Source organism: Orcinus orca, chromosome 7 (genome assembly GCF_937001465.1).
Source record: "Orcinus orca chromosome 7, mOrcOrc1.1, whole genome shotgun sequence".
NCBI lineage: Eukaryota > Metazoa > Chordata > Mammalia > Artiodactyla > Delphinidae > Orcinus > Orcinus orca.
In genome coordinates, this window is record NC_064565.1 from 75320602 (window position 1) to 75341245 (window position 20644).

The 20644-nt window shown below is 39.6% G+C and overlaps 1 protein-coding gene across 1 annotated transcript; it reads right to left on the reverse strand.

Moving 5' to 3' along the window:
• Positions 1-1426: 1426 nt before the first annotated feature.
• On the reverse strand, positions 1427-3782 carry LOC101276781 (protein enabled homolog). The gene is given in 4 exon segments (XM_012535630.2): positions 1427-1624; positions 1684-1797; positions 1800-2434; positions 3061-3782. Coding segments are annotated over 4 exon segments (1617 nt in total). The 5' UTR covers positions 3750-3782; the 3' UTR covers positions 1427-1445.
• Between the last annotated feature and the right edge of the window lie 16862 nt (positions 3783-20644).

Genomic DNA, 20644 nt, shown 5'->3' on the forward strand with positions numbered 1-20644 from the left:
TGCCCTTATTGTTCCAGCACTTATGGCTCCATACCACCTAAGTACTCTTATTCTCTGCATCTAAGACATTAATATAGTCTTAAGATATTTAAAGAGCTGTTTTAGCAGACTCTTGCTTTTTGTAGGAAAATATAAAGTTGTTCATTTTGCAAGTTTGACTTACATTTCAAGAAGTTATGTGATTTCCTGTTTGATAAAGGAAAGGTCCGTGTTTAAATAATAAATGACCTCTCTGTGTCCTCTACAGTATTAGAAAAACATCCTTCTGTAAAATTCTTTTTAAGTTTTCAGTTTCTTTTTGGGCTTATTGATATTCCATCCAATGTCAGAGAAGTGGGCTGAAATACCTGTGGTTGGATTCCTGTAAGTGCAGGGCCAGGGCCCTTGGTGTTGCTAGCTTAACTGCTTTATGTTTCTTCTTACAGGTGTACATAATTCACCTTAATGCATTAATACTTGACTATTCTTTAGCCTTAAGATGACATTTTTTTTGTCCATACAGCAAAAAAGAAAGTATAGAATTTTAAGTCAGATTGCAATTTGATAAATGTACCTGTTCTTTGATGATTAGACTATTAAAGATGCAAGGGTAACTAATTTAACTAAAGGATTTTCTTTAGGTAGCCACACAGCAAATTGCATTCTTGTATTAATATATAATCACTAGAATTCTAATTCAAATAGTTAATTCTCCCCAGAATATTTTTCATTATTTTGGGGACAAAGTGATCCACAATTTCTTTTTTTCTTTTTTTTTTTTTTTAAATTCTGGACGAATTTTATGTTTGAGTCTACAAAATTGCATGAAGGCTAAACTTGAGAGACTTCCTATCATTCTAAAATTCCTCCCCAATCATTTTTAGGACACTTTCTTATAAATATCACCCTTGAAAGCACATACAATTCCCTTTGTTCCACATTTTATGATCTTAAGCTACATAGGGCTGAACTCAGTTATTCATGGAATATCAAATATGATAGGAAGACAAACCTGAGAGAAACATTTACAGTACAACAGCATAACTTGCTAAATTCCTCATCACCATTCTCTGAAAAAAACTTCTCAAGCCTTTCTCCTTTTTATTTTAGCAATGGATTGAGGAAAATGTGCGAATTTCTCTTGACATGAAAATATTTCAATGCACGGTGATCTTGCCAGACGGATTTAGTATTTTCTGCATAACTGATACAGGAACTCCTATACAACTCTCTTCCATCCTATTGTAAAGGTCAGAAAAAAGCAGCAAACTGGGAGGGAAATAGCTTATTGCCAGAGTAGTAATGTCTGAAGACTTTCAAAGTATGTTTGTTTTCCCCTCCTTCCGACTGTTTATCTCCATTTTTTTCTTACAGCTCACAAAATGTAGGGGTTTTGTTGTTGTTAACACAGCTGTTCTTTGTAGGTTTTTTTTTTTCCTTCTCCAGATTCTTCTCTGCATTCTTGTCTATGCAGTATTTGACTTGCTCAGTTCCTGCCTGATTGCATCAATGAGCTCTTCTTTTAGCTTAGTTAATTCTTTTCTCATTTCATCTAAAATGTCCTGCTTCAGCCTGTCATAGTCTAGTCCCTCCATCTGGACTCCATTGGCACTGGGCTGTGACAAGGGCACAGATTTTGCTCTGTGTAATGAATCATAGGATCTGTTGTCAAAAACAATCTGATTTTTCCTTGGAGAATCCCATCTGGAACAACAGACTTGCTGCCATTCATTGTATTTGTTCTTTCCCAAGGTTTTCTTGTCGGTTCAGGTGTACTTGTTGAAGAAGCCTTAGAAGTTACAGGCTCTGAATTTTCATTTTGTCCTCTTTCTGTTAGGTTTCTATTGTTGATCCCTTTACAGCAATTCTTCTCCTCCTGGCCAGCAGGGTACTCATTCCTTCCATTAAACCACTACCCCCTAAAGGAAGGGGTCCATTTCCACGATCCCTATCTGTTTTAGATGAGGCCAAATTCACACCAGTGGTGTTCCCTCCACTTGGGAAAGAGGCATCCTCCAACCGTGACACTTTCCTAAGTTTTGCTCCAGCAATTGCAGCTGCAAGTCCAGTTGAAGGGTGATTGTCTACAGACATGGATCCCAAAAAAAATCCAGATGCAGGGAGGGGAGCAGCAGGAGGTGATGAGGGAGAAGGGGGTACTTGATTAGGAAGAGGCGGTGGAGGAAGCAGAGGCGGGGGCCCTGAGGACAGAAGTGGACGGAGTGGAGGAGGCCCTGGGGGAGGAGGGAGCGCTGCTGATGCCTGGGCAGGACCTGGTGGGAGTGCAGGAGGGAGTGGAGGTTCAGGTGTTCCCAAGACAATGCCCTGTTGGGCTGGAGTCTCGGCCAGCTGAGAGACTGCCTGCAAGCCTGGCTCAGAAGAAGAGGCTCCCAGCACAGAGTTTAGAGGAGTCTCCACAGAGGCAGGGGCAGCTGCAGAGGGAGAAGGGAGAACACTAGGCTTGGATGAGGGAGTTGAGGCAATAGGCATGCTTGGAGGAGGAGAAGCTCTCATCCACAGTGTGAGAGTGGTGCGAGGGAAGGCGGTGGTGGGCTGGTAGAGACACTGGATGTGTGACAGAGTCGAGCAGCCCGCTGGGTGCCGCTGATGATGGAGGCATCTGGGGCACAGGATAAGAAACACAACTGGGGAGGACAGGCCTTGGACCAGTAGCTCTGCGTGGCGGGGAGAGGAGACGGAGGGAGGGGCGAGAAATTGGAAGTAGACCAGGCACAGGGCTTCGTAGCTTGAGGTTGAAGAGAGGGTGTGTTCACAAGAGAAGAAGGTCAAGAGTTTTTGTTCAGAGGACGAGGAACTGTAGCATAATGGGGAAGAACAGGGTGGAAGGCTGAACCTAGAGATGTTGCAAAACGTGTCTTGGAGTGTCGAAGTGGTGGTGTAGGGGGTGTAGAAGTAGGTGGCAAAGCGGTCACTACAGCGTAATCAGGAGTGGCCTCTGACACTGGAGTTGAGATGACTTTAGCATATGATGGAGGAGGCGCTGAAGGAGGCTGGCAACTGGCCCACTCAGGAAGTGGAGCACGATACAGGGAGCTGTTGGAGGATGGAGCGGCATTTGACATTCTTCGCTCTCGCTTGCATTCCAGTTGCTCCCTTTCTAGCTGCTCTTGCCACTCTCTTTCTTGCCTTTCCCAGTCCAGCCTCTCCAGCCTCTCCCGCTCTTATCTCTCCCGCTCCAGGCGATTCTGACGTTCCCTTTCTTGTCTCTCTCTCTCCAGCTGCTCCTGTTCTAGTCGCTCCCTCTTCAGCCTTTCCCTTTCTAACCTCTCCCTCTCCAATCTCTCCCTTTCCATTCTTTCTCTCTTCAGCCTTTCCCGCTCCAGCTCCTTTTGTTGTTGATGTTCTTGTTGTTGCCTTCTTTGAATTTCCGATTCTTCTTGTGATGGGCCATTCTGAACTTGGGCAGGTAGTTGTGAATTTTGTCTAGGCAATGTTGGCCCTGTTTCCTGTGAATTCAACACTTCTAAGGCATGCATCATGGCACTTGTGAAGACATTGGCATCGTCTTTGCTGCCAAAGTTGAGACCATACACCTGTCTAGCATCCCGCCATTGATGGAAGGTCTGTGTAGCTTGATTGTACTTCAACCCTTTAGGAATGGCACAATTTATCACTACCTGATGGTCCTGAATCTTCCTGCCCACCCCTCTGAATGTGTAGTTTCCTGTATGATGATATATATGAACTCTGCTGAACCCGGTTGAACCACCAGCTGGCACCCACTTTTTATTGGCATCATCATAGACCATCAAAGCAGTTCTTGCCTGACAGGTACTCTGTTCACTTATTATTTTAAATGTATCATGCCACTCCCTTCTGGTCTGCAGAGTTTCTGCTGAAAAATCAGCTGATAACCTTATGGGAGTTCCCTTGTATGTTATTTGTTGTTTTTCTCTTGCTGCTTTTAATATTTTCTCTTTATCTTTAATTTTTGTCATTTTGATTACAATGTGTCATGGTGTATTCCTCTGTGGGTTTATCCTGTATGGAACTCTCCATGCTTCCTGGAGTTGGATGATTGTTTCTTTCCCAGGTTGGGGAAGTTTTCAGCTATTAATTCTTCAAATATGTTCTCAGGCCATTTCTCTCTCTCTCTTCTCCTTCTGGGACCCCTATAATGTGAATGTTATTGTGCTTAATGTTGTTCCAGAGGTCTCTTACACTGTCCTCATTTCTTTTCATTCTTTTTTCTTTTTTCTGCTCCACAGTAGTGATTTCTCTTACTCTGTCTTCCAGCTCACTGATCCATTCTGCTTCATTTACTCTACTATTGATTCCTTCCAGTGTGTTTTTCACTTCAGTTATTGTATTGTTCAACTCTGTTTGGTTGTTCTTTATATTTTCTAACTCTGTGAAAAGATCCTTCTAACTTATCCATTTTTCTCCCGAGTCCTTGGATCACCTTTACAATCCTTACTCTGAACTCTTTCTCAGGTAGATTGCCTACCTCCACATCACTTGGTTCTTCTGGAGTTTTATCTTGTTCCTTCATCTGAAACACATTCCTCTGTCACCTCATTTGGGGTTAATTACGTTTCTCAACTTTGGAGGAGTAGCCTTCTGTAGGAGACATCCTATGGGTCCTAGCAGTGCACTCACTCAAGGGCCAGGGGCCAGCGGTCCCAGGGTAGTGTCTGGCCTGCGTTTGCAGACTACAGGCTGCTGGACTGTAGGTTTCTTCCTTCTGATTTCTGCTGCCTGGTGGGTGAGGCTGGTCTAGAAGCTTGTGTAGGCTTCCTGGCAAGAAGGGCTGATGCCTGCCCACTGGTGGGTGGAGCTGGGTCCTGGCCCTCTGGTAGGCAGGGCTGTGTGATCATGAAGTCTTTAGGCAACCTGTCTGCTAATGAGTGGGGCTGTGTTCCCACCTGGTTAGTTGTTTGGCCTGAGGCACCGGACACTGAAGTCTACAGACTGTTGGGTGGGGCCAGGTCTTTGTGCTAATGACCCAAGCGAGATGTCTGCCTCAAGGAGAGTTCATGCAGATGAATAATCCCCAGTATATCTTCCACCAGCTTTTATGGCCCCAGCATGAGCCACAGCCAACCCCACCTCCCCAGGAGACCCTCCAAGACCAGCAGGTAGGTCTGGCCCAGACTCCTATGAATTTACTGCTTTTGCCCTTGGTCCCAGTGCACATGAGATTTTGTGCAATCCCTTTAAGGGTAAAGTCTCTGCTTCCCCCATTCCTGTGGAGCTCCTGCAATTAAGCCCCACTGGCCTTCAAATCCAAATGATCTGGGGGGTGGCACCTCTTCCCGATGCCAGACCCCCAGGCTGGGAAGACTGATGTGGGCCTCAGAAATCTCACTCCTATGGGAGAGCCTCTGCAAGGTCACCCACAGGAGTGGGTGGGTAAGGATTTGATTATATTTCGAGTGCACCCGTCCTACCATCTCGTTGTGCTTTCTTCTTTATGCCTTTAGATGTAGAAGATCTTTTTCTGTAGGTTCGAGTCTTTTTTATTGGTGGTTGTTCAGATGTTAGTTGTGATTTTGGTGTGTTCATGAAAGGAGGTAAGCTCAAGGTCCTTCCACTCCATGATCTTGAAAGGCTCCCCAGGATTTCTTTTTTATTATTGATATTTTGTCCTATTTTAGTTAACTAATAACTGTCAAGCCCATTTTGAAAATATTTAAAGAAAATAAGTTATGTGCATTGAATGTATTAATTCATCAAGATATTTTAGTCCTCTAGAAAAAAAATTAGTTAATAAAAAATAATATGAAAAGCACCAGTTTTATATCTTGTGTTTTGAAACTAAAACGAGAAGTGGGAACTATATTTTATGGTTGGAGGATATGGAAAGCCTTCTCACACTAATATAGCTTTTGGGTATCAGAATATATATGGCTATTGTTAACAAGAAATGAATTATTGCAGTCTCTTGGGCTGTACATTGTGTATCATAAAGTGTTAATTGTATCAGTCTTTGCCAGGTTCCTACCATTCGATCAGTCCCAAGCATTAGATACTTTACATATTGGTGAGCCAAGCACTAACTCATTATATAATGGTTCACACTAGCTTTTGCTTTTATTTTTTCTTTTTCCATTTCTCAAATATTTATCTTCCCCTTTTCCTTTCAAATTAAAAATAAGCCTGTATGACTCCTGTAAGATGGAGAAAGAGGCAGCATTGAGTAATGGGAAAATGAATAAACTTGGAATTTGGCAGCTTGTCTTCTAGTCCTGGCATTAGCCTTCAACATTTTCTGGGCACCTCAGTCTGAGTCTCAGTTTCCTCATTCATAAAATGTGGGTAATAACTCTTATTCCACTTACCTCAGTAGTTGTTGTGAACGACTGAGGTAAATGTGAAAGTTCTATGAAAACCTATTACATAAATGGAAGGTGTTATTTTTACTACTACTACTTTTATAGATTGATTGGGTCTAGATTTCTAACATGGTGTCCCTGTGTCTGATTCAGTCATGTCACTCACATTGAATTTAGTTTTTAATGGACCTGGAAACTTCAAGAATCTATCCAATGTTGTAACCTGTAGGGACTATTTATGTAAAACTTTTGAAACTAAGCTTATTTGGATGAAAGTGGTTTGCAAAGACTACCCAATTTCCTGTTTTAAATCGTTGTAGAATTAAAGAGGAAAAAAAAAAAAGCAGGGGGAGGTATCCCTTATGAAATCTGAATCACTGGCAATCTCTGTGGATTTAAGTGTATTAGCCTAGAGCAGAGGGGCTATCCCTTGTAAATGTGTTACCAGGGGGCACCCAAGGCCATTTGCTAAAAGGTATTGGCTTTAGTTCAGTTACTTCTAAGTAACTTCCAGATCTTTTTCCCCATGACCTTACAATTTTGCTCCCCTTGGTAGTCAGCACCGGTCTCCAGACTCTCCCTTTTCCAGACTGTAGTAGTGCTCCCCACCCTTCTTTGCTTGCCTCTAAATGCCAAAGCTTTGAAGTTTCTAAAAAGGAAACTCAGCCTGGTCTTTTGTCTGGTGGCTGCTTTTGAGTATATCAAACTGTTTATTCCATTTATTGGACTTGGGTACACAGGATTAAAAAAATTTATGGAAAGGCTCCTAAAGTTTTGAAATGGTCTGACTCATGTGACCTAGGTCACAATGTCCTTTCAGAGTCCCCAGAACTTTCTCGACATACCCTCAGACCTCTCTGACCATTTGCCAGCAGCATTATCAGAGAAGTAGCAGTCCACAGTTCCCAGCAGACTGGTGCAGCCCCAAACCACAGTTCAGAAAGACAGCCTGAATGATAGCAGAAGCACCCTGACTACCATGTGGCTTTGTGTGACAAGAAAATAGTTTGGTCCAGTCATTCTACTTAAGAATTTCCTAAATTTGTCAAGGGGATTTAAACTGTGAAATGGAAAACACTGGCCACTTTTCTCCATAATTTACACGTTAAGGATTTATTATTATGCTAGATTTCATATACTTCTAAATTATATTTTCAGTGCTTACATCAGCTGATTCCTAATTGTGTTTCAGAGAAAAATGCTGAAAATGGCATATGGAATATTGTCAATAAGGAGAAAGGAGGGGTTGGGAACGATTGCCTAGAGCATCGCTAGTAACATATTGGGCACGATTTTCCCTCTCCCCCTCAGGAGGGTGTGATAATCTACTCAGCCAACAGAGAAATAGTTTAATAATACTGCAGCCAGGGATCTCTGAGAAATGTTTTCAATTCCCTACATTGGTCTTAGCAAAACATTTCTGTATTAAAATCACTTTCCACTAGTTCACACCACTTACTGGTGGGAAAACACAAAAATCCATCAGGTTGCTCATATCAATCAGTGCACAGTCTTATTTGACTACTGGATATTTTATATTATCCATATTTTAATTTTATAATTAAAATATTTTATATTTATTTTCTTGTTCCAATTTCAACATTTTCTGGTTATTTCACATAATTTTCCTTTGTGTATGTCTGTGCCACTACAAGTGGTAATGATTTCCAAAATGCGTTTTTGTCTAAATAATATTTTTCCTCCCAAATTTTTTATTTAGATGCAATAATCTGAGAAAGTAACCTCCCCTACTTCCAAAGTCACTGTTTGAGCCAAACACTTTTACTTTCCACTCTGGTCCCTTCCTTTTCTGGCTTCATCCATCTTTCAGACCTGAAGTGAAATAAATGTCCCTTTTTTATAGAAACGTCCCAAAACTTCTACGAATAGTTCAGGTCTTTCAGTAATACATACACATAGGTCCCAGTACTTTAGGTTCATGTCAAATTATACTGTTCTTAGTAAATACCCATTTGTATAATTGTTTGTGAGAGTTTAATGGCTTCATTTCTGGACTTTAAGCTCCATGAGGGCAGATATCATGCTTGTCTTGAACACTGATGAATTTCCCTTGTCTACCAGAGTACTTGACACTCAGTAGTAGCTCAAAAATGTTTTCGCACCGGTGAAAAATGAATAAAGCAACATCTCTCTGGCACACAATTTCTGGTGAACCTAAAACATGTGACCCTGATGAAACCTGGAATAAAATCAGGAACATTTATGCCCACTAGTTGACCAGGACTAGAAGCAAAGGAGGCAGGAAAGTCTGCTGTCTGAGTCTTGCTTCAGCTGACAAAGTTTTCATGATGTATTAATTCTCCCAGTCTTTTCAAGCTAATTGCCTGATCCGAAGCTGTGTAGAGAGGACCTGTGTTTTGTACTTCTAACATCCTTTGATGGACCAGCTTCCAGCTTTAAGTCAAATAGCTTTAGAGTTTAGCCCTAAGAGGTGGGTATATTCTCAGCACTCAGTCCCTTCAACCACTACATAGTCTGTCTGATTCACTGACTCTGATCTGCAGGATGCAAAAGCAGGGATCTAGAATTACTGCTCCCATTGCTCTTAGAAGCTGTCAATAAATGGCTGAAAAGGATGGGACATTTCTTTAACTTTCCTTTTCACCATTTCAGTTGAAGAGATTACCAACAACCATGCTTTTTTAGGTCTTGTTGTGCATATTAATAACTTATTGTTTTTTCTGATTACTCAGTTATACCAAGGCAGTCATCAGCTGCGTCTACTTGTTTGCCAAACATTAAGAAATGACATAAAGAAAAGTCAAGGACAAGGACGGCAAAAACAGCAAATCCTTTGAGCCATTTTATTAGACCCTAAAGAGCCATTTTGATGACAATATTCCTTTGCGTTAGTGGAAACAGGCTAAGACCAAATTCTCTCTTGATTTCTCAGTTAAGAAGCTATTGCTTGTTGTGTACCCACAAAGCAGAATTCTTATACACCCTCTTCTGTAAAAACATGATACAAGAGGCTTGAAGGCCCCAATGATTGTCATGCAATCTTTCAATTCTAGGTAAACTTAAAAATTTGACCTTTAATTTTGTTTCTAAACAAAGTAAACAACTCAAGGTCAGTTTGTTTATTCCAAGTGTCATTGTTATTTGTTTTTGAATATATGTTTTGGAAGGTACACTTTGAGCACAATATTCAACAATTATTAACCAACAAATAATTGTAATTGTCAAAGTCTTTATATACTTAACTTGATTTTAAAAGATGGGGCTTGGATGTTGATTTGAAATGTTTGGTTTGGGCTTCTCTGGTGGTGCAGTGATTAAAAATCCACCTGCCAATGCAGGGGACATGGATTTGAGCCCTGCTCTGGGAAGATCCCACATGCTATGGAGCAGCTAAGCCCATGCACCACAACTACTGATCCTGCGCTCTGGAGCCCGTGAGCCACAACTGCTGAAGCCCGCGTGCCTAGAGCCCATGCTCCGCAACAAGAGAGCCCACCACAGAGGCCTGCGCACTGCAGCAAGGAGTGGCCCCCACTTGCCGCAACTAGAGAAAACCTGTGCGCAGCAACGAAGACCCAACGCAGGCAAAAATAAGTAAAAAAATAAATTTATTTTTTAAAAAAAGAAATATTTGGTAATCTTTTCTTTCCCTTCACCATAGTGCTTGTGCTATCAAAACCAACACGTGGCAGAACTGTAAGGACTAATGCCAAACATATGGTATGCACAACCAGTCAGCATAACCTTTGGAATTCTAATTGCAGAGAAGTGCCAAGTGAAACTGCTTCATAGCACACATATGGCCAGTTGAGGATTTCCTAATAGACTGACTTCTCTAAGGCCTGTAAATATCCTTGTCATGTAGAACAAATTTTAATGCTGCAAGTAAGACCGTAATTAAATACAGTCTTTTAACTGTTTTATATATTTTTAAGATGTGAAAGTTAAATGTAATTTTCACAACTTTATTAAACCTTTAAAGTGCCTTTTCCAAAACTGTATGCACTCTAGAAGTGCCTGCTAATTACCCTATTTGTTTGTGGCCTGAGGCCAACAGAATTCAGGATGGAATAATTTTCCTTGAACTAAGTACGTAATAATTCCATGAAGACAACTACCACAGCAGCATAAATCTAATGTCTAGCTAATGCTGTATTTATATTAAGCACTAATCATGGAATCAAAACTTTTCAATTCAAAGGATGCTAAAAATCACCTAGATTAAATGCTTCATTTGATACAGGAGGAAGCTGAGATACATAGTTTTTTGACTTGCCCAAAGCACACAGCTTGGATGTGGCTGAGCCCAAAGTGAACCCATGATTTCCTTACCAAATTCCAGTGTTCTTTTCATTACATGACTCTTTCATACAAAAGATATTATCTTATAAAAATAATGTGAATGGCTCCTTAAGACTTTGTTGAAGTGATTATTTGCTCAGGAACAAAATGAATGTAATTTTGGCCTCTTGTTCAAAGGTCTTTGAGAGGTCCTGTTTCTAGTGTCTTCTCTCTATAGACCCCATCTTGCTCCTTTATATAAAGCTGGTCCTTCCTGCTACTACAACATCTCAACATATAAAAACCATCTATTGAGCCAGCACCAGTCTCAGACCTTCCTCTACTACCTGTTCTCTCAAACCATTGTTCTAATCTCACCACAAAGCAATAGCCTAAATGAATTAAGATTAGCTCTAGAGTCTGTGGCCAAATTTAAAAAGTGAAATTTGTTATGTTGCAGGTTAGCTCTTTTATGTGGTTACCAAGGTTCAAGGATCAGGCTTTACATCTTTTTTTTTTTTTTGCAGTACGCGGGCCTCTCACTGTCGTGGCCTCTCCCGTTGCGGAGCACAGGCTCCAGACACGCAGGCTCAGCGGCCATGGCTCACGGGCCTAGCCACTCCGCGGCATGTGGGATCTTCCCGGACCGGGGCACGAACCCGTGTCCCCTGTATCAGCAGGCGGACTCTCAACCACTGCGCCACCAGGGAAGCACCAGGCTTTATGTCTTGAAGGAAGATGTGGCATATAAATTTAGGTGTGGGAGCAATTGTTGGTGACTATTTCTATTAAATCTGTGAATTAATGGTTCATATTTATGCAAAACAAGAGTGAGAGTATGCTACTATCTTGAACTACCAATTCTCTTTCACTACAGCATTAGTAAAATGATCAAAAATAGCAGAGATATTAATGATTGTTTTGTTCAAACTGGGTCCTTTCTTTTTTGTCATATGACTACATGTCACCTTCTGCCCTACTTCTGCCCCTCATGTTGATTCATACAGGTATTTGTAGAAGCCTTGGATTGAGGCTAACGTTATTAACTATCTGATAGGCAAAATTGCTCTAAATTTAGTCTTTACTACAAAAAAGATATCTTTTTTTTCCAAAAGACTATTATTTAGAGCAGTTTTAGGTTCACAGTAAAGTTGAGAGGAAGATACAGAGATTTCCCATTTAACCTCTGCCCCATTATCAACATTCCCCACTAGACTGGAACATTTGTCTCAGTTGACAAACTTACACTGATACATTATAATCACCCAAAACCCATACTTTACCTTAGGGTTCACTCTTATTGTACATTTTATGGGTTTGGACAGATGTATAATGACACATTTCCATCATTACAGCATCATACAGAATATTTTGCCTGCCCTAAAAATCCTTTGTGCTCCACCTATTCATCCCTTCCCCCACCCCACCACTGGCAACCACTGAACTTTTACTGTCTCCACAGCTTTGCTTTCTCCAGAATATCATATACTTGGAATCTTACAGTATGCAGCCTTTTCAGATTGGCTTCTTTTACTTAGTAATGTGCATTTAAGGTTCCTCTATGTCTTTTCATGGCTTGATACCTCGTTCTTTTTAGCTTTGAATAATATTCCACTGTCTGGATATACCATAGTTTATTTATCCATCCACCTGCTAAAGTACATCTTCATTGCTTCCAAGTTTTGGCAATTATCAGTAAAGCTGATAAAACATCCATGTACAAGTTTTTGTGAAGACATACCCAACTTCTTTGGGTAAATACAAAGCAGCACGAGTACTGGATCATGTGAAAGTATGTTTAGTTCTATATAAATCTCCAGATTGTCTTCCAAAGTGGCTGTATCATTTTGCATTCCCACCAGGAATGAATGTGAGTTCCTTGGACTCTACATCCTTGTCAGCACTTAGTGTTGTCAGTGTTCCAAATTTTGGCCATTCTAAATAGGAGTGTAGTGGTATCTTGTTTTAATTTACATTTCCCTGATATGTGATATGGAGAACCTTTTCATATGTTTATTTGCCATCTATATATCTTCTTTGGTGAAGTGTCCAATAATGCCTTTGGCCCATTTTTAAATTGGGTTGCTTGTTTTCTTATTGTTGAGTTTTAAGAGTTCTTCATATATTTTGGATAACAACTTTTTATCATAAGTGTATTTTGCAAATATTTTCTCCCAGTTTGTGGCTTGTCTTCTCATTTTCTTGATATTTACCTTCACAGAGCAGAAGTTTTTAATTTTAATGAAGTCCAACTTATCAGTTATTTCTTTAATTAATCCTGCCTTTGCTATTATATCTACATAGTTCTCACCATCTGCAAGGTCATCTAGGTTTTCTCCTATGTTATCTTCTAGAAGTTTTATAGTTTTGTGACTTATATGTAGATCTGTGATATATTTTGAGTTAATGTTTTGTAATGGATGTAACATCTGTGTCTAGATTCATTTTTTGTTTTTGTTTTTGTTTTTTCTTGTTTTTGCAAAATGATGTCCAGTTGTTCCAGCACCATCTGTTTAAAAGACTATCTTTGCTATATTGTATTGGCATTGCTCCTTTCAAAGATCAGTTGACTATATTTATGGGGGTCTGTTTCTTGGCTTTCTATTCTATTCCATTGATCTACTTGTCTATTATTTCACCAACACTTTCTGACTTACTTCACTCTGTATGAGAGTCTCTAGGTCCATCCACCTAACTACAAATAACTCAATTTCGTTCCATATTATGGCTGAGCAATATTCCATTGTATATATATGTATGTGTATATATATATATATATATACATATACATATATATATATATATATATATGCCACATCTTCTTTATCCATTCATCTGTCAATGGACACTTAGGTGGCTTCCATGTCCTGGCTATTGTAAATAGAACTACAATAAACATTGTGGTACGTGACTCTTTTTGAATTATGGTTTTGTCTGGGTATATGCCCAGTAGTGGGATTGCTGGGTCATATGGTAGTTTTATTTTTAGCTTTTTAAGGAACCACCATGCTGTTCTCCACAGTGGCTGTATCAATTTACATTCCCATCAACAGTGCAAGAGGGCTCCCTTTCCTCCACACCCTCTCCAGCATTTATTGTTTGTAGATTTTTTGATGATGGCCATTCTGACTGGTGTGAGGTGATACCTCATTGCAGTTTTGATTTGCATCTCTCTAAGGATTGGTGATGTTGAGCATCCTTTCATGTGTTTGTTGGCAATCTGTATATCTTCTTAGGAGAAACATCTATTTATGTCTTCTGCCCAGTTTTGGATTGGGTTGTTTGTTATTTTGATATTGAGCTGCATGAGCTGCTTGCATATTTTGAAGATTAATCATTTGTCTGTTGATTTGTTTGCAAATATATACTCCCATTCTGAGGGTTGTCTTTTCATCTTGTTTATGGTTTCCTTTGCTGTGCAAAACGTTTTAAGTTTCATTAGATCCCATTTGTTTATTTTTGTTTTTATTTCTCTGGGAGGTGGGTCAAAAAGGATCTTGCTGTGATTTATGTCATAGAGTATTCTGCCTATGTTTTCCACTAGAGTTTTATAGTGTCTGGCCTTACATATAGGTTTTCAATCCATTTTGAGTTTATTTTTATGTATGGTGTAAGGAAGTGTTCTAATTTCATTCTTTTACATGTAGCTATCCAGTTTTCACAGCACCACTTATTGAAGAGGCTGTCTTTACTCCATGGTATATTCTTGCCTCCTTTATAAAAAATAAGGTGACCATATGTGCATGGGTTTATCTCTGCTCTTTCTCTCCTGTTCCATTGACCTATATTTCTGTTTTTCTGCCAGTACCATGCTGTCTTGATTATTGTAGCTTTGTACTATAGTCTGAAGTCTGGAAGCCTGATTCATCCAGCTCCATTTTTCTTTCTCAAGATTGTTTTTGCTATTCGGGATCTTTTGTATTTCCATACACATTGTGAAAATTTTTGTTCTAGTTCTGTGAAAAAGGCTATTGGTAGTTTGATAGAGATTGCACTGAATCTGTAGATTGCTTTGGGTAGTAGAGTTATTTTCACTATGTTGATTCTTCCAATCCAAGAACATGGTATATCTCTCAATCTGTTTCTATTATCTTTAATTTCTTTCATCAGTGTCTTATAGTTTTCTGCATACAGATCTTTTGTCTCCTTAGGTAAGTTTATTCCTAGGTATTTTTTTCTTTTTGTTGCAATGGTAAATGGGAGTGTTTCCTTAAATTCTCTTTCAGATATTTCATCATTAATGTAGAGGAGTGCAAGAGATTTCTGTGCATTAATTTTGTTTCTTGCTACTTTATTAGATTCATTGATTAGCTCTAGTAGTTTTCTGGTAGCATCTATAGGATCCTCTATGTATAGTATCATGTCATCTGCAAACAGTGACAGCTTTACTTCTTCTTTTCCAATTTGGATTCCCTTTATTTCCTTTTCTTCTCTGATTACTGTGGCTTAAACTTCCAAAACTATGTTGAATAATAGTGGTGAGCGTGGACAACCTAGTCTTGTTCCTGATCTTAAAGGAAATGGTTTCAATTTTTCACCATTGAGAACTATGTTGGCTGTGGGTTTGTTATATATGGCCTTTATTATGTTGAGGTAAGTTCCCTCTATGCCTACTTTCTGGAGGGCTTTTATCATAAATGGATGTTGAATTTGGTCAAAAGCTTTTTCTGCATCTATTGAGATGACCATATGGTTTTTCTCCTTCAATTTCTTAATATGGTTTATCACATTGATTGATTTGCATGTATTGAAGAATCCTTGCATTCCTCAGATAAATCCCACTTGATCAAGGTGTATGATCCTTTTAATGTGCTGTTGGATTCTGTTTGGTAGCATTTTGTTGAAGATTTTTGCCTCTATGTTCATTAGTGATACTGGCCTGTAGTTTTCTTTCTTTGTAAAATCTTTATCTGGTTTTGGTATCGCAGTGATGATGGCCTCATAGAACGACTTTGGGAGAGTTCCTCCCTCTGCTATATTTTGCAAGAGTTTGAGAAGGATAGGTGTTAGCTCTTCTCTAAATGCTTGATAGAATCCGCCTGTGAAGCCATCTGGTCCTGGGCTTTTGTTTGTTGGAAGATTTTTAATCACAGTTTCTCTTTCAGTGCTTGTGACTCGTCTGTTCATATTTTCTATTTCTTCCTGGTTCAGTCTCAGAAGGCTGTGCTTTTCTAAGAATTTGTCCATTTCTTCCAGGTTGTCCAATTTATTGGCATATAGTTGGTTGTAGTAATCTCTCATGACCCTTTATATTTCTGCAGTGTCAGTTGTTACTCCTTTTTCACTTCTAATTCTATTGGTTTGTGTCTACTCTTTTTTTCATGATGAGCCTGGCTAATGGTTTATCAATTTTATCTTCTCAAAGAACCAGCTTTTAATTTTATTGATCTTTGCTACCATTTCTTCATTTCTTTTTCATTTATTTCTGATCAGATCTTTATGATTTCTTTCCTTCTGCTAACTTTGGGGTTTTTATGTTCTTCTTTCTCTAATTGCTTTAGGTGTAAGGTTAGGTTCTTTGAGATGTTTCTTGTTTCTTGAGATAGGATTGTATTGCTATAAACTTCCCTCTTAAAAGTGCTTTTGCTGCATCCCATAGGTTTTGGGTTGTCATGTTTTCATTGTCATTTGTTTCTAGGTATTTTTTGATTTCCTCTTTGAGTTCTTCAGTGATCTCTTGGTTATTTGGTAGTGTATTGTTTACCTTCCATATGTTTGTATTATTTTTACAGATTTTGTCCTGTAATTGATATCTAGTCTCATAGTGTTGTGGTCAGAAAAGATATTTCGTACAATTTCAATTTTCTTAAATTTACCAGGGCTTGATTTGTGAACCAATATATGATCTATCCTGGAGAATATTCCATGAGCACTTGAGAAGAAAGTGCATTCTGTTTTTTGGGATGGCATGTCCTATAAATATCAGTTAAGTCCATCTTGTTTAATGTATCATTTAAAGCTTGTGTTTCCTTCTTTATTTTCATTTTGGATGATTTGTCCATTAGTGAAAGTGGGGTGTTAAAGTCCCCTTCTATGATTGTGTTACTCTCGATTTCCCTTTTTATGGCTGTTAGCATTTGCCTTATGTATTGAGGTGCTCCTATGTTGGGTGCATAAGTATTTACAATTGTTATTTCTTCTTATTGGATTGATTCCTTGATCATTATGTAGTGTCCTTCTTTGTCTCTTGTAATAGTCTTTATTTTAAAGTCTATTTTGTCTGATATGAGAATTGCTACTCCAGCTTTCTTTTGATTTCTACTTGCATGGAATATCTTTTTCCATCCCCTCACTTTCAGTCTGTCTGTGTCCCTAGGTCTGAAGTGGGTCTCTTATAGACAGCATATATATATGGGTCTTATTTTTGTATCCATTCAGCCAGTGTATGTCTTTTGGTTGGAGCATTTAATTCATTTGCATTTAAGGTAGTTATCTATACATATGTTCCTATTACCATTTTCTTAATTGTTTTGGGTTTGTTTCTGTAGTACTTTTCCTCCTCTTGTGTTTCCTGCTTAGAGAATTTCCTTTAGCATTTGTTGTAAAGCTGGTTTGGTGGTGCTGAATTCTCATAGCTTTTGCTTATCTGTAAAGATTTTAATTTCTCCATTGAGTCTGAATGAGATGCTTGCTGGGTAGAGTAATCTTGGTTGTAGGTTTCTCCCTTTCATCACTTTAAATATGTCCTGCCACTTCTTTCTGGCTTGCAGAGTTTCTGCTGAAAGATCATCTGTTAACCTTATGGGGATTCCCTTGTATGTTATTTGTTTCTTTTCCCTTGCTGCTTCTAATATTTTTCTTTGTATTTAATTTTTGATATTTTGATTAATATGTGTCTTGGCATGTTTCTCCTTGGATTTATCCTGTATGGGACTTTCTGCGCTTCTTGGAATTGATTGACTATTTCCTTTCCCATATTCGGGAAGTTTTCAACTATAATCTCTTCAAATATTTTCTCAGACCCTTTCTTTTTCTCTTTTTCTTCTGGGACCCCTATAATTCGAATGTTGGTGTGTTTAATGTTATCCCAGAGGTCTCTGAGACTGTCCTCAATTCTTTTCATTCTTTTCTCTTTATTCTGTTCAGCGGTAGTTATTTCCACTATTTTATCTTCCAGGTCACTTGTCCATTCTTCTGCCTCTGTTATTCTGCTATTGATTCCTTCTAGAGAATTTTTAATTTAATTTATTGTGTGTTTCATCATTTTTTGTTTGCTCCTTAGTTCTTCTGGGTCTTTGTTAAATGTGTCTTTTATTTTCTCCATTCTATTTCCAAGTTTTTGGATCATCCTTACTATGATTATTCTGAATTCTTTTTCAGGTAGACTGCCTATTTCCTCTTCATTTGTTTGGTCTTGTGGGTTTTTGCCTTGCTCCTTCATCTGCCATGTGTTTCTCTGTCTTCTCATTTTGCTTAACTTACTGTGTTTGGGGTCACCTTTTTGCAGGCTGCAGGTTCCTAGTCCCCATTGTTTTGGTGTCTGCCCCCAGGGGGTCAGGTTGGTTCAGTGGGTTCTGTAGGCTTCCTGGTGGAGGGGACTGGTGTCTGTGTTCTGGTGGGTGTGACTGGATCTTGTCTTTCTGTTGGGCAGCACCGCATCCAGTGGTGTGTTTTGGGGTGTCTCTAAACTTATGATTTTAAGCAGCTTTTTGCTACTGGTGGGTTTGTGTTCCTTCTTGCTAGTTGTTTGGTGTAGGGTATCCAGCAGTCTTGCTTGCTTGTTGTTGAGTGGAGCTGGGTCTTAGTGTTCAAATGATGATCTCTGGGAGAGCTTTCACAATTTGATATTTCATGGAGCCAGGAGGTCTCTGGTGGACCAATGTCCTGAACTCGACTCTCCCACCTCAGAAGCACAGGTCTGACACCCAGCTGGAGCAACAAGACCCTGTCAGCCACACAGCTCAAAAGAAAAGGGAGGAAAAAAGAAAGGAAGAAAGAAAGAAGAAGGGAAGGAAGGAAGAAAGAAAGAAAGAAAGAAAGAAAGAAAGTAAACAATAAAATAAAGTTATTAAAATAAAAGAATTTTAATTATTAAAAATTTAAGAAAATTAAAAAGTAATAAAAAAAGAAAGAAAGAAGAAAGCAACCAAACTAAAAAACAAATCCACCAATGTTAACAAGTGCTAAAAACTATACTGAAAAAAATAAAAAATAAAAAAATGGACAGACAGAACCCAATGACAAATGGTAAAAGCAAAGCTATACAAACAAAATCACACAAAGAAGCATACACATACACACTCACAAAAAGAGAAAAAGGAAAACAATATACATATTAAAAAAAAACTGAAGAGAGCAAACAAATCAATAAACAAAGCTACCAATGATAATAAACTCTAAATACTAAACTAAGATAAACATAAAACCAGAAACAAATTAGAAGTAGAAAGCAAACCCCAAGTCTCCAGTTGCTCCCAAAGTCCACCACCTCAATTTTGCGATGATTCATTGTCTATTCAGGTTTTCCACAGATGCAGGGTACATCAAGTTGATTGTAGAGATTTAATCCGCTTCTCCTGAGGCTGCTGGGAGAAATTTCCCTTTCTCTTCTTTGTTCGCACAGCTCCTGGGGTTCAGCTTTGGATTTGGCCCCGCCTCTGCGTGTAGGTCTCCTGAGGGTGTCTGTTCTTCACTCAGACAAGACAGGGTTAAAGTAGCAGCTGATTAGGGGGCTCTGGCTCACTCAGGCCAGGGGGAGGGAGGGGTATGGAACACAGGGCGAGCCTGTGGTGGCAGAGGGAGCGTGATGTTGCAACAGCCTGAGGCACTCCATGTGTTCTCCTGGGGAAGTTGTCCCTGGATCACAGAACGTTGGCAGTGGCAGGCTGCACAGGCTCCCAGGAGGGTGGGTGTGGATAGTGACCTGTGCTTGCACACAGGCTTCTTGCTGGCTGCAGCAACAGCCTTGCATTTCATGCCCATCTCTGGGGTCGGCACTGATACCCTCAGTTCTCACCCATCTCTGGAGCTCATTTAGGCAGTGTTTTGAATCCCCTCTCCTCACATACCCTGAAACAATGATCTCTTGCCTCCTAGGCAGGTCCAGACTTTTTTCCAGACTCCCTCCCAGCTAGCTATGGCATACTATCCCCCTTCAGGCTGTGTTCACACAGCCAACCCCAGTCCTCTCCTTGGGATCTGACCACCGAACCAGGAGCCTCAGCTGTCAGCCCCCACCTGCCCTGGAGGGTGAGCAGACAAGCCTCTCAGGCTGGTGAGTGCTGTTTAACACCTACCCTCTGTGCAGGAATCTCTCTGCTTTGCCTTCTGCACACCGATTGCTACACTCTCCTCCATGGCTCCGACGATTCCCCACAACCACCCCCTGTCTCCACCAGTGAAGGGGCTTCCTAGTGCATGGAAACTTTTCCTCCTTCACAGCTCCCTCCCAGAGATACAGGTCCTGTCCCTATTCTTTCATCTTTGTTCTTTCTTTTGCCCTACCCAGGTATGTGGGGAGTTTCTTGCCTTTTGGGAAGTCTGAGGCCTTCTGCCAGCATCAGTAGGTGTTCTGTAGGAGTTTTTTCCACATGTAGATGTATTTCTGATGTATTTGTGGGGAGGAAGGTGATCTCCATGTCTTACTCCTCTGTCATCTTGAAGGTCTTCCTGTTATAGTTGACTTTTGTGTACCATGCTTGTATTCTTCAACCTTGTTATAATTGCTTATTAGTTTCAGGAGTTTTTTGTCAATTCTTTTGGATTTTCTACATGGATGTTCATGTCATCTGTGAACAAAGATAGTTTTATTTCTTCCTTCCCAATCTGTATATGGTTTGTTTTCTTTTCTTGCCTTATTGCATTAGGAAGAACTGCCCTTATGATGTTGAACAGGCATGGTGAAAGGGGCTATCCTTGTCTTGTATTTGATCTTGGTGAAAAAGCTTTAAGTTTCTCACCATGAAGTGCGATGTCACCATCAAGTTGAAACAATTCCCCTCTATTCCTAGGTTTCTGAGAGTTTTTATCATGAATGAGTGGATGTTGGTGTATCTGCTTTTTCAACCACAGTTCAATCACCTAAACTTTTATTGCTTTAATGTTTCTCTACCTAATTTTTATGGCACAATTTCATCACATGTAAGAAATCAAGAATATGTTACCTT